The 13,685-nt window shown below is 45.3% G+C and overlaps 1 protein-coding gene across 4 annotated transcripts in view; it reads right to left on the bottom strand.

Moving 5' to 3' along the window:
* PCDH15 (protocadherin related 15) overlaps positions 1 to 13,685 on the bottom strand; it is a 673,791-nt gene that overhangs the window by 28,150 nt on the left and 631,956 nt on the right. For all 4 annotated transcript variants that reach the window (XM_027661020.1, XM_027661021.1, XM_027661019.1 and 1 more), the window contains one exon: positions 8,129 to 8,256. In XM_027661020.1, coding sequence (XP_027516821.1) covers positions 8,129 to 8,256 — 128 coding nt within the window. The remainder of the gene's footprint in view (positions 1 to 8,128; positions 8,257 to 13,685) is intronic.

Raw genomic sequence — 13,685 nt, 5'->3', positions numbered from 1 at the left:
TTGTGTAGCCACGTGGAGCCAAAGAGGAATTAATTTATGCTTTAAAAGCATCGTTTGTTTGGTGTTCTTACAAATTTACTACAGCAAAGAGAAAAAGAATGGGCTGTCACTGATATCATGGAATGGGTTGGGTTGGAAGGGACCTTAAGGACCATCTCATTCCAACCTCTGCCATGGGCAGGGACACCTCCCACTAGCCCAGGTTGCTCCAAGCCCCGTCCAACCTGGCCTTGGACACTTCCAAGGATCCAGGGGCAGCCACAGTTTCTCTGAGCAACCTGTGCCAGGGCCTCCCCACCCTCCCAGGGAAAAATTCCTTCCCAATATCCCATCTAATCCTGATCTCTGGCAGTGGGAAGCCATTCCCCCTTGTCCTGTCACTCCAGGCCCTTGTAAATAGTCTCTCTCCATGTTTCTTTTCATCCCCTTCAGGCCCTGCAAGGCCACAATTAGGTCACCCCAAAGCTTCTCCTCTCCAGGCTGAACAATCCCAACTCTCCCAGCCTTTCCTCCCAGCAGAGCTGCTCCAGCCCTCGGATCCTCTTGGGGCCTCCTCTGGACTGGCTCCAGCAGCTCCATGTCCTTGCTGGGCTGTTCCCAGGGCTGGAGGCAGTTTTATATATATATAAATATATATATCACTATATCACTGATTGTGGTCACTGCCCAGCCCACTCCCAAGGACCCCAGTGCCAGGAAACTTCTGGGAAACCCAGGTGGGCAGAAATAAGGCAAATGAGAATTGCTCACACTGCTGTCCAACGGAGTCAAAACCCCCGAGGCGCGGGAAGGAAACACGGATCCACTTTGATAGGCTGTCTCATGGGAAAGAAATGTTGAATAAGAGGTGTTCCCAGACTAGGATTTTGGAAAATATGACTGGAAAAAACCGTTTTTATAGCATTTTCCTGCTCTTCCAAGAGCAGTTAGTGCTCGATAGAAGATGTGTGATGGTGGGAGTGCAGCCCACACACATGGAGATCCTCCATGGGATGGGAATAATCCAGGTATGCCACTCCCCCCTTCCATCCCCTGTAGGAGCCTCTTTACTCAGAAAGGCACATGCAGGACTAACAGCCTTAAAAATGTTGGAAAATATCAGAGTAACTGAAATAATCCGATATTAATTTGAAAAAAAAACCCCAAGGGTTCTCTGTAGAATCTCAGTAAGTTCTCAGCAGATTCCCTGATCTCACAACCAGAGGAAAAGAATAATAAACCAATAGTTTTCATAGTAAAAAGTTTAGCAAGCCAACATATTAAGCAGAAATAGTTTTTTTGAAAGCAATCACCTGTGTGCTTGGCATTCCTGGGATATGATTTTTAGCAGGACACGCTGCTTCCATCAGGGGCCAGATGTTACAGCAGCTGGGCTGCTGTCCCTGTAGTGAGGCTGCAGAGGAGGTTTCTCCTTCTCCCAGGGATGTCTTCTCCCTCCTCTGGGATTCATCAATCCCATTTTAACTAAGAAAAGGTTGTGACAGGCAAAGCAGCTGATTTTCAGGCACAACTGGTTCCCTGGTGGACACACGAGGGAATGCTTTGTCTTTCCCAGCTCAAAACTGTCCTGGGTGCCCAAGGTGGAATCTCCCTTTTCCAGGACTTGCCACCCTAAAGATTCACTTGTCATCCCAAGGAAAAGGAAATACCAAAAGAAATGTGGAAGTTTTGGGCACGGATAGAAAATAACTGGAGATTTAACATGGATTACGTGTCTGGGTAAAAAAGCAACCCCAGTATTCTCTCTCTGCATATCCACATATCTGCATCCAGGAATTTTAAATATTTATCTTATCCATTGTTTTAGCCCAGTATGGAACCCCTAAGATGCTTTTGAGGATGGTGGGGAAGGAAAGAGCAATCCCTGCTCCCCTGTGTGTCAGCAGGGTCAGGAGCTGCAGTGTGACATGGCTTTATTTGCTCCTCTGTACATTAAGATATTCAAGGGGCAATAAAGGATGAAGTTACATTATGCAGTTCATCAGAAAGGGGAAAAAAATCACAGAAAAAGTCTGAAATAAAAATGTGATCAACCAGATTGTAAGAACCAAGCTATTTCCATCAAATACAGGCCACCACTTCCACAGACTTGGATTCACTGGCCCTTTTTTTGGCAAGATTCCTTCTTTGCAAACATTTGCAGCACAAAGATACCTTTATAAACCAAGGAGTAGAGAAAAACACCCTCTCCCTTCCTTCACTAGAATTACGATCTCTGATATTTCCTCATTTAAATGCACTTTAATAAATAAAACCAGAGGTTTTTACTTTAAAAATCTTTAAAAAGAAAGGGCTAATGACACACCATTATAGTGAAAAGTCAATTCCTGCTGGTAATTTCCCTAAAGATTGTGTTGGTTCTGGTTGTTTTCCTTGAGCAGATTGAAAATACTGTGTATGTGGCTAAAGGAAGCCTGGTTGGATTTCTGAGGGGGAAAAACAGGAGTGCCACGAAAATCCCAGTGGCAAAGCAAAATAATTCTAATATAACGAAATGCAAAGCAAATCCTAATGCACAAAATTCATAAATTAGTAGCTATGAGCGTTACATCTGTTCTTAAATCATATATTCATGGAGAAAAGCAGGAAAAGGCCTTTAATCATGGGAATGGGCTCTTGTATGCGCTGAAAATTTTGAGAAAGGAAAGGGAATTGCAGAGAAGGGACTTTAGGAAGCACGGCCTGGATCCTTGGTTAAAAGGTGTCATTTGCATTAATATATCCTTTTTTTTTTTCTTGGAGCATTAGTACTTCTCAGCTTTCAGAGGACACTGCTCTTAATCCACTCATCCCCGTATAGAATAATTCATATGGTTTATCACCACCCAAATGAATTCTAATTGAAAATGACTTTTGGATAATGATTTGTGGCATTCTGCTGAGCTCAAGCTTCCTTTTTATCTCCTTAGAGCAATCTTACTAAGAATCTAGGGCAAGACAACACATTAGCCTATTCTAAAAGGCTTTTATATTCAAATTAAAATATTTAAGAGAGTGGATGCTGCTGGCAGCAAACCCACTGACCTCACAGGGCTTCATAGTATTGGCCTTGGTCACACGTGGGACTGTTTTGATGATGAGAGAAGTGTTTATCCAATACTGTATTGGTCTCTAAATTCAATTTGTTTTCTTCTCTCCCCACTTCTTTTCTTGGTTGTTTGTTTGATTGTTTCTTACGTCCAGTGCTGAAATTTTGTTCAAGCCACAGAGTACGACTGAAACAACTGAACCCAAACATCTGAATGTTCAGTGCTGTATTTGTGATGAATTTACCCAAAACCTACTCACATGAACTACTATACTAAAAATTAACGACTACACTCATTAATTATGCCCCATAATTATTATGTCCTGCTAGAGAAGAGCTAATTGTGGTTTGTTTCAGGGATGGTTTTTTTTTTCTATTTGAAAGTTGCAGTTTTGCATTGGGTCATTTGAAAGGCTGGGAGAGCTGGAGGTGTTCACCTGGAGAAGGGAAGGCTCCATGGAGACCTGAGAGCCCCTTCCAGGGCCTAAAGGGGCTCCAGGAGAGCTGGAGAGGGACTGGGGACAAGGGATGGAGGGACAGGACAAGGGGGAATGGCTTCAAACTGACAGAGAACATGTTTAGATGAAATATTGGGAGGGTGGGGAGGCCCTGGCACAGGTTGCCCAGAAAAGCTGTGGCTGCCCCTGGATCCCTGGAAGTGTCCAAGGCCAAGTCCAGACAAGTCTTGGAGCAACCTGGGCTAGTGGAAGGTGTTCCTGCCCATGGCAGGGGGTGGGATGAAATGTTCTTTAATGTCCCTCCCAACCCAAACCACTCTGATTCTCTGATGTACCTCACATACTCTCTAAATTAAAGAAACAATAAATTTCTGCCAGAACATAAAATTATTTTTAAGCCTCCTTAGTATCTACCCTGGTAACCACCTACAATTCAGTCCTTCCTCACTAACTTCTCTCAGTTCATCTTTTCCTATTTATCCTATTTATTTTATCCTATTTGATAAAAAAAGGGAAGAATTACATCAGCTTAAACTGCTGCCAAGTGCCTGCCACTGGGATTATGCTTCATAATTGAATGACAGCCATGGCAAATAAAGCAGACACACCCTGTAAATCACATCTAACTGAGCCCATATCCGAACACCAGCCATTCCAGGGACTGCAATTAACCCACTGCTCTTTTCCCATGGTTCTCCCTCCTGGAGATGGTTGGGAACATGCTGGGAACTTCAGGAAGGTGAAACTGGGGGTTATCTGTGCATAAAGAGTTGTGTGGTGGTCGCTCAACCCGCCCCTGCTAAGGCCACAAACAGCTTTAGGGGAAAGGAAAGGTTTCAAGGTGAGTCTCGGTTTTCTGGCACGAAAAAAAAAATGGATAAATGGCAATAGAAACAATCTGGCTTCACTGGAAACTCCAGATCCTGATCTTCACAAGCCAGAGGCTGAGGCAGATACAGATACCCAGATGATGAGTTTTAACCTCAGGTATTTCAACCCCTCCTTTGCTTTCAAAACAAATAAGCAAACCATCAGTGACCAGGGTCTGCCCATGAGTCTGACCCTTATTTTCACCCATCATCTCCTCCTGCCACTCTGGAAAAAGGCACTCCTTGCTAACTGGTGTTTCCACAAGTAGGGCTTCCAGAAGCAGCATCCCCTGCCATCCAGCTGGAAGGCCCTTGTTGGGGAATACTTACTGCCCCCACTGGGATAATCTAAATACATATTTGTGCTTGGGACGTAAAAATATAATTAATGAACGTGCTTTTCCTCTGAAAGTCTGATAAAATGGGATTCTCTTGTAAATTTTGCTATAAAAGTTGGTGTTTTACAAAACTTTCAGCTACCATATGAAGACAAAGCAACTCAATCCAGTTCCACCAAGCCCTGTCCAACCTGGGCTAGTGGGAGGTGTCCCTGCCCTTGGCAGGGGAGTGGAACAAGATGAGCTTTAAGGTCCCTTCCAACCCAAACCATTCTGGGATTCTCTGACCCTAATACCCCATATTTGAGGATCATCAAAGCTGTTGTCAGTGACAGGAATAATGAGAATAGGAGGAGAATATCAGTTTCTTTTCAAAATTACTCAGATGACGTGAACTCATGAACGCAGAAGATGACAGCAAGTGCATTTGAAACTCCTACTAAGAACCTGACTTCCCCAGTAGCATCAAAATCTGAATAATTTCTACAGTGCAAGCTCTACATGTACTTTATTAATGTTCTTCTGAATTTCAACCTGGAAAACTACTCTTTTAATTTTACTCACCTGAGCTGTTCAAGAAAAGACATTCATTTGATTAATTATTTTTAAACAAACTGGAATGGGGACTGTACTTAACTAACAGTAATTACTTTTCCTTTCTACAGGCCAGAAAACAAGCTAAGTGGCACTGAGTGCTGAAAATGCTCAGTGCTAGAACAATAAATTACAGCCTGATTCTCTGCAACAAGAGCACTTCTTAATTGTTTCTAATTTTACTTTAACTAAACACACAGTTTGATGCCATCCACTTATAACAATTTCTGGCTTCTGCCTCGTTCCATTTTGCCTGTCAGCAAAGTCAGGGAGAATTCTGTCAGGAATAGCTTCGAGAAATAAAACTGTTATTTTTTTTTGGTCCTCCTTTGATGATCTTGTCCTCTGATGGCCTTTTCTGAGTCAAATGTTTCTGAAGGGGACAAGCAGATTCCCCCTCTTCACCCCCAAATTTCCCCCACCTGTATAGCTGCTCTTTTCTACCCCTTTCTTATCCCTTCTGGCTGACACACATGAATATCTGTGCCTAAGAAGTCAGGGATGGCTCTTGGAAAAGCAGGAAGGATCTCACAGCCTGGCCACGTTTCGTATGATCAACTCAAAATGTCATCTGGCATCTGTGACTCGTGTTTCATTTACTTTCAGACACAAAACACTCCTTTACCTAAATAACTGTGCCCTTCAGAATTCTTGATCTCCTGCAGTGCCATTGTGCAGGTCCTGTTATGGGCTCCCCACAAGCCCCTGGCAGGAGCTGGAGCCAGGTGAGTGTCAGTCGAGTGACAGGACGAGAGGAAATGGCCTCAAGTTGCACCAGGGGAGGTTTAGGGTGGATATTATGAAAGGTTTCTTCACAGACAAGGTTGTAAAGCCTTGGAAGTGGCTGCCCAGGGACGTGGTGGACTCACATCCCTGGAGGTGTTCAAAAGCCACGGGGATGTGGCCCCTGGGGACATGAGTTAGTGGGGAACACGGTGGTGGTGCTGGTTGATGCTTGGACTTGTGGACCTTAAAGGCCTTCTACAACCCTAGTGATTCTATGATTCTTCAGTCCTTCTGAAATTTGCCAGAATTTTTGTAGTTTTTGAGTATGTTAAACCTTCAGCTTAAGGTCTGCAGCTGGAAGCAACGACCAGCGAAAAGTCAGGAGGGAAAAACAAAAGTTTAACAGAAATACTACCCCCACCTGCAAAACTCTGCTCAGTTATGGTCTCAGACCACCCCAACAGCAACACTGCCAGTGCTGATTTGTGCACCTAGAATTTCCTTTTCACTGGAGAAGGGGAGACCTTCTTGTTCTCCCTGACAGGAGAGGGGAGCTGGGGGGGGTCGGGCTCTGCTCCCAGGGACAAGGGACAGGAGGAGAGGGAACGGCCTCCAGCTGTGCCAGGGGAGGTTTAGATTGGATATTGGGAAAAATGTCTTCACAGAAAGGAACAGGCTGCCCACGGGGTGGTGTCACCACCCCTGAAGGGATTTAAGAGCCCTTTGGGGACATGGGTTAGTGGTGGCCTTGGCAGCGTCGAGGGAACGGTTGGACTCGATGACCTCAGGGGGCTTTTCCAACCTAAATGATCCCGTGAACCAGGCACACACCCAGCCACGTGTCAGCACCCATTTCACACGGCAGAGAAACCTGGTGGAGATTAAAATTTCAATGCAGAAGACGGAGGGAAAGAAATTTGGTCCCAGGAAATCCCGCAGATCTTTTTCCGAGTGTGTCCTTCACACAGTGGTGCTGTCACTTCACAGCTTCTTTAACCCCACAGAAATAAGTCTTTAAAAAAACCTCAGGTGTTGCTACGTGACTCTTTTTTTTTTGGCTTTGTTTATGAAGCCTGAACTGAGTGTTCACATTTGATGAAGTCGGTGAAGTAGAAGCTTAACACTTTTCCCACTTCTCTGTCGTTTCTGGGCTTATTTTGGGAAGGACTGCCAAGAAAAAACGATGGACAACTCTTTAATAATCTCTGATCTTCTCTATTTCATTCCTGGCACTCTAAAACACATCATGAGGTCAAAAGAAAGCTGAGCAGGTCATATTTCTGTGCCCTTTCATGCATAAGCTGGAATCAGCAACTTCAAAGCTATTCCACTAATGTTTAAAGTGAACAGAGATGCAGGAGATCTGCTGAGGGAACAGAATAAAGCCAGAGGAAAGAAGCTGCCTTGGCAGCTCAAGCTGCCTCAAGCACAAAAGATTGTGTCACAGAAGCAGTTTTATTGAAAAAAAAAAGCATTTTATTGAAGACTTATTGCTTTTACCCTTAGCTATTTTTATGTCTGGTTCTAATTAGATTCTATGTATTATATTTTCTTGAATTTTTTCTATTTTTAAAAACCTTCCAGTTAATTTTCCCTCAAAATTATGTCCAAGTGCTGACCTGAAACAGAAACTGTTCTTTCCCTTTTAAAATCTAAACATGCTGCTGCCCAGTACTCAGAAAAAATTAAGGCAAAAACTGGTGTTGACCATCAAAAAATCATCAATATTAACAGATATAAAATGAAAGCTACAAACCCTCGTGGGAAATAAGCACCTAAAACTCAGTAGAAAAACCCCCTGGTTTTTAACTCAAAATCATCCTTGTGTTAGTAATTGCTGGAACAGCAGGACAAGGCATGTCAATCATACCCACACCAATGGAAACCAACACACCCTTATTCATACTCAAACACTGATTTCAGCAGAAAAATGGCCCATTCTGTGCTCGTTATTCTTGTTTCTAAGAAGAAATACAGCCAAAATTGGTGCCAGTGCCTGAGAAACTCCAGCAGCTTTAGGAGACACATATTTCAAAATCTCCTGTGAAAAATCAAACCAGTGAGTAAATATTTTCCCACTGCAAGCGAATGTCAGTTAAAAAACTTCAGTCCTACCTTAACTTTAAGCACAGAAGAAAACATTTTGGCATCTTCAGACACCCCTCCAATGTATGTTTTTTTGGTGAACACAGGCACGTGGTCATTTTCATCCTTCACCTCAATAAACACCTTGGCTGTGTTACCTAAAAAGAGGGAAGGAAAAGGGTAAATAGAACATTTTGTCCTAATTTTGTGATGCCTACTGGCATTCCATTTGCAGCCCAAAGAGACAAAAGGCAGTGTACGGAAAATAGTTTAAAAATAAGTACCTTAGATATCCTAAAATTGCATAACCTCAGAATCATTAAGGTTGGAAAAGACCTCCAAGTCCCCTTGGGCCCAATGCCCACCTTGTCCCCCAGCCCAGAGCACTGAGTGCCATGGCCAGGCCTTCCTGGGACACCTCTTTTTTGTTAATTATTATTTCTCCATTTGCCATTTTTTGGTGAATGAATCTTGATTTAACTTGGAGCTGAAATTTGTACCTTTATGAGAATAATTCCCATTACCTGGACACCTGCACTTCACCATCAGGGCTACCTGAATTTGCCCATGAGCAAAAAGGTGCCATGGATTTCCTTACAAAGGAAGCACTTTGGGTAAAAGAAAAGCAAAGACCTGAAGCTAATTTTTTTTAAATAACTAGAAAAGCACAAGTAATGATGTCATACCTTAGTTACACAGATTTTGGTCCCATTAAATACTCCTAAATGTTACAAAGAGGCAATGAAGGATCAGCACCAGCAGGTCTGCTGCAAACAGCAGCTTGCTTTATAGATTTTAATTATTACCAATTCTCCTGCAGCTACTTAACAGGTGATTCAGTTCTGGTGTCTCTAAACTCACAAATGGTCAGCAGCCCTGGCTAAGCAGCCTCAGCACCCAATTAATTTATTGTGTTAATTGAATGCATCTCTGTCCTCCTCCCAGACCTGGTCTGGCCCGGGGGAACTCCACAGGTATTACCCCCCCTGAGAGGTTCAACACAAACCACCACTGTTAATTTACTTTTATTAAACAGTTCCTGATCCACCCCACTGAACAATAAACATCTCCATCCTTCTGCAAGGGAAAAACATCCAGCAAAAACTACAGAGCCAGTGCCAGACAGAATCCACCGTGCAGTAATCTCCACCAACATCTGCTTCTCTCTTTCAGCATTGTATAATCCAGAAAGATTGCTGGAAATGATGATATCCAGTTCATTAAATCCGCATTTGCAAGTGATAAATTGCCTCATTGCAGAGTTGGTTTTCCCAGCTCGTTGCAGTGCCAGGGTAATTTAAATGTTGCACAGGTGCCACGCTGGGCTGAGTTAGTTACACAACAGGGCTCCTTTACCAAGGTTTAGGAGCTGTATCTTTAGGGCAAGAAAAATTTAAATCCAGACTATTCCTCAAATGGCCAAAGTCATATTCTGCCTATCTGATGGTCCAACTGATGGGAAACAAATGAGGACTCCACATAAATAACTGAAATCTGAAAAAAACCCCAACATTTATAACGCCATCGATCTGTCCCTGCCCAGCCGTGTGTCCTGGGGACAGGGAGGGCAGTGGGATCCTGGGGGGCACCAGGAAGAGCGTTGGCAGCAGGGCAGGGAGGGGATCCTGCCCCTCTGCCCAGCCCTGGGCAGGCACATCTGCAGGGCTGGGCCCAGCTCGGGCTCCTCAGCACAGCAGGGCCAGGGAGCTCCTGGAGTGGGGCCAGCGCAGGCTGCGGAGATGCCCAAGGGATGGAGCAGCTCTGGGAGCAGCAAAGGCTGAGGGAGCTGGGGCTGTTCAGCCTCCAGAGCAGAGCCTGAGAGGGGCCCTCAGCCATGTCTGGAGGGGCTGCAGGGAGGGGGCAGAGGATGGAGCAGGCTCTGCTCGGGGGGGCCCAGCAATGGCACAAGAGGAACGGGCAGGAACTGATGGCCAGGAAGTTCCAGCTGGACAGGAGGAAGAACTTGTTGGCTGGGCAGTGCCCCAGCCCTGAAGAGAGAGCAGAGAGGGGGTGGAGTGTCCTCCCTGGAGCTATTCCAGAGCTGTCTGGACACACTCCTGTGCCGTGTGCTCTGGGCTGGCCCTGCTGGAGCAGGGAGGTGGGACCAGATCCCCACTGTGATCCCTTCCAGTTTGACCCATCCTGGGATTCTGTGATCCAATGCATTAGTAGAAAGAGAAGGAAAAAAGAGAAAGGAAAGAAAAGAAAAATCTTGTTAAACCAGATCCTTATCGTTTCTGGCTGCAACACCAAGATACAGTAGAAAGATGAGATTCCCAGGCAGACTCTTCCACTGCAGCTCCACTCTTTAGGGAAAGAGGCAACAATGGGAGGAGGATTATGGGCAATGCATGGAAGTGATGTTGCTCTGCTGAGGGAATAACCAGCTACATTAATGGCTGGCACCAGTTTGCTGTTGGAGGGGAGATCTAATTCTATCAGTGCTGGCAGGATCATCCCTTTGCTCACCTACCCCAGCTCTGTGTAATGCAAATTTAAACACCTTTTGCCTGGTGCTCACTATCACTACCATGTCAAGCCCGCTTGGGTGAGGTGGCTCAGCCTCCTGCAAAGTTTGTGTCACAATTTGCTCAACAATCCATTTGTTTCATTTGCTGGTGGTGCTCTGAGCTGCCAAAACACTAATTTGTTTAGTGAGGGGTGAATGCTTTGAAAATGAGAAATGGAAGTTACCACATTACACACAAACCAAATGAAATATCCTGCACATCCACAGAGTCCCGTAAGCACCAAACACCTCCCTGCATTTCAGCTTCTGCCTGAGTTTTACACACAGCTTACATGTCCTCCCTTCTGGCAGATGGAGTGGAACGTGGCATCTGTGAACTCCTCCCTGTGCTGGCCTTTGCATCCAATTCCAAGCTCCAGCTGGCCGCAGGACACGGCTCCCAGCCAGCTACAGAGGTTGCCTGACCCTCATTCTCACCAAGGTCCCTCAGCAGCAGCTGTGCCAGGCGTGGAAGGTTGTGCCAGACCCTTCCCCATGGGGATTTTCCTGCTTGGTTCAGCAGATATCCCTGAACATGGGGCTCTGGTGCTCCTAAAATCCACCAGCCCTTCCCCTCCAGCATCCTGCCCCATGGAGAAGGCCACCCAGACAGAGCACATTCTTGCAGAGGCTTGTTTAGGCTCTGCCATTGGACTGCTTTTTCCTTCATATTCCCTATTTGTTCCTGCTGCTTCTAAACATTGTTTGTGTGTGGCTCCAATCCTCTTTGCATCCACTGTAAGGACAGGGATCCTCAAAGAGTGTCGATAGTTACACTCACCTTCCACAGGAGAAATTTTATATCCTCCTACATGTAAAACCTTCCATCTTTGGTATTCCAGATCTGGAGACCAGCTACAGTTACACTCTTCTTTATTTTTTTTTTTTTTATGGATTCCAGGAGTTGAAACCAGGATCTACTCCTCTACAGGACTTCTTGGGAGACCTCACAGAGTCAAAGAATATTTCTTATTGCTATGACTGAGTTACCTAAACAGCTGGCCAGGTGAAAGAAGAAACAGCATTTCTGCCTGGCTGAAGCAGCACAGGCTGTCAAGGGGGACAAAAAGAGCAAAGAAAATTGATTTTGTGCCACCTCAGTCTCCTGTGAGGTCCCTCTGTCCCATTTCCCTCTTTTCCAGCCCTCTGGAGAGGAGTGCACAGAGAATACAGAACTGCAGCTGCCTCTAAGTCAACTTAGGTTTATAAGAACCAGCGAAACAACCACTCCCAAGACCAGAAGACCTTTGGATCTTTGAGCTTCTGGGATTTGCTCAAGGAGAGTGAAAAGCTGAGGAACCTCTGAAACAACTTAAACTACTAAACCACGAATGACTAACATAAAAACCAAAACCCACAGAAACCCCAGGGAGCTGGTCACAACTAGTGTGTAGTAGCACTTCATTTCCAGAAGTTCCTCCCAGAGTGTGCATAGCATTTCATTTCCCGAAGTTTTTCCCAAACATTCTTGTTGAAAACCCTTTCCCAGCATCACTGCTTATCTACCTGCTGGATCCATTCGTTTCTCACCAGGCTGCAGAAATGAAGCCGAACTAAAGCAATGCTTTTTGGACACTGGGACAGCATCAATGATGCTTTGAGTGTCCCCTGATTAGTTTTACACAATGTTTCCCCCAATAGCACTGCCCTTGCCTTCTGGAACACACCAAACCAGCCACTGATCTAGCTGCTCTTCATGCAAAGATCATTTAACATCAATCCCCGCATCTCAAAAGGCAGTGGCTCTTCTGCTGGAGGCAACAGCAGATTCTTCCCTTTAAAAGTGCATTTTAATCGCAGTGGGAGTGAGATTTGTAATTTGTCAGGGTTTAGTAGCACTTTACTCCTGCCTTACAAGGGCTGGAGCAGACTCTGGGCTTTGGCAGGTGAACTGCACTGAGCCGCAGCTGCTCCATCTCGCCTTCCTGAACTTGGCACAACCAAATAGGAATCAGCACTGAATATCTGTTCAGTGGCATTTTGATCTAAATCAGCCCATAAAGCCTGAGGAAGCTCCTCATGTGCTATCACTGATCAAGAATGGTGCAAAAAGAAGCCGTGACAAAACACAAACAGCGACATATCTGGAACAGCACCGATCCAAGCTCTGATTGAAACCCATATAAAACTTCATTTTCTACCAAATAATTAACTGAATGAGAGCTCACATTTGATGTGGTCTCTCTAAAATGCACTAAATACACCTAAAGAAATTTGAGGTTTGTCCCAAACTGCCCCAGAGCTGTGAGGAATCAGCCACAGCTCTGCAGGCTCTGCAGTGTATTGTGTCCATCTGTCTTGGATTTGGGGACTGCCAGGGCAGCCAACTTGTAAAACGCCATCAGCACCAACTTTTGCAACATATTTGAAACTAAAAATGTGAGGCTACTTATTATTACTTTGCTATTACATCGGGGACAAAGAATCCATGTTCATATTTAACTTTGTAGGACAACTGTTCCCAATCACTGTTGAGCAGCTGCAGGATTTTAGTTATAAAACTGGTTTTCTCCCTTTTTCACTTTATTTCCAAAGGTTTACTTTGTGTTTAGAAAACAAAAACAACACAGGAGAGACAGAGCTGTTCCCTTACCCCCCCAAAACCCAGAGCAAAGCCCAAATCAGAGCTGGGAACACACCTGGGGGAATGCCAAAGGTGAAAGACAGTTCTACCTGACTGGATCAAACATGTAAATAATCAGGGTCTATTTTTGCTTAAAAATCTTTTGACACCAAACTAAAAACCATCTCTGACAAGATCCTGTCACAGGATCCCAGAATCACTGAGGTTGGAAAAGCCCTCCAAGGTCACCGAGTCCCCCCTGTGCCCGATGCCCACCTTGTCCCCCAGCCCAGAGCCTCCTGGGACACCTCCAGGGAAGGGGACTCCAAACCTCCCTGGGCAGCCCCTGCCAAGGCCTCACCACCCTTTCCAGCAACAAATTCCTCCTCCTGGCCAACCTGAGCCTCCCCTGGCACAGCTGGAGGCCGTTCCCTCTCCTCCTGTCCCTTGTTCCCTGGCAGCAGAGCCCGACCCCCCCCTGGCTCCCCCCTCCTGTCAGGGACTTGCAGAGCCAG

Source organism: Corapipo altera, unplaced genomic scaffold (assembly GCF_003945725.1).
Source record: "Corapipo altera isolate COAL_440 unplaced genomic scaffold, ASM394572v1 133, whole genome shotgun sequence".
NCBI lineage: Eukaryota > Metazoa > Chordata > Aves > Passeriformes > Pipridae > Corapipo > Corapipo altera.
The sequence above is the reverse complement of the archived record's forward strand: the minus strand, read 5'-3'. Positions and strand labels throughout refer to the sequence as shown.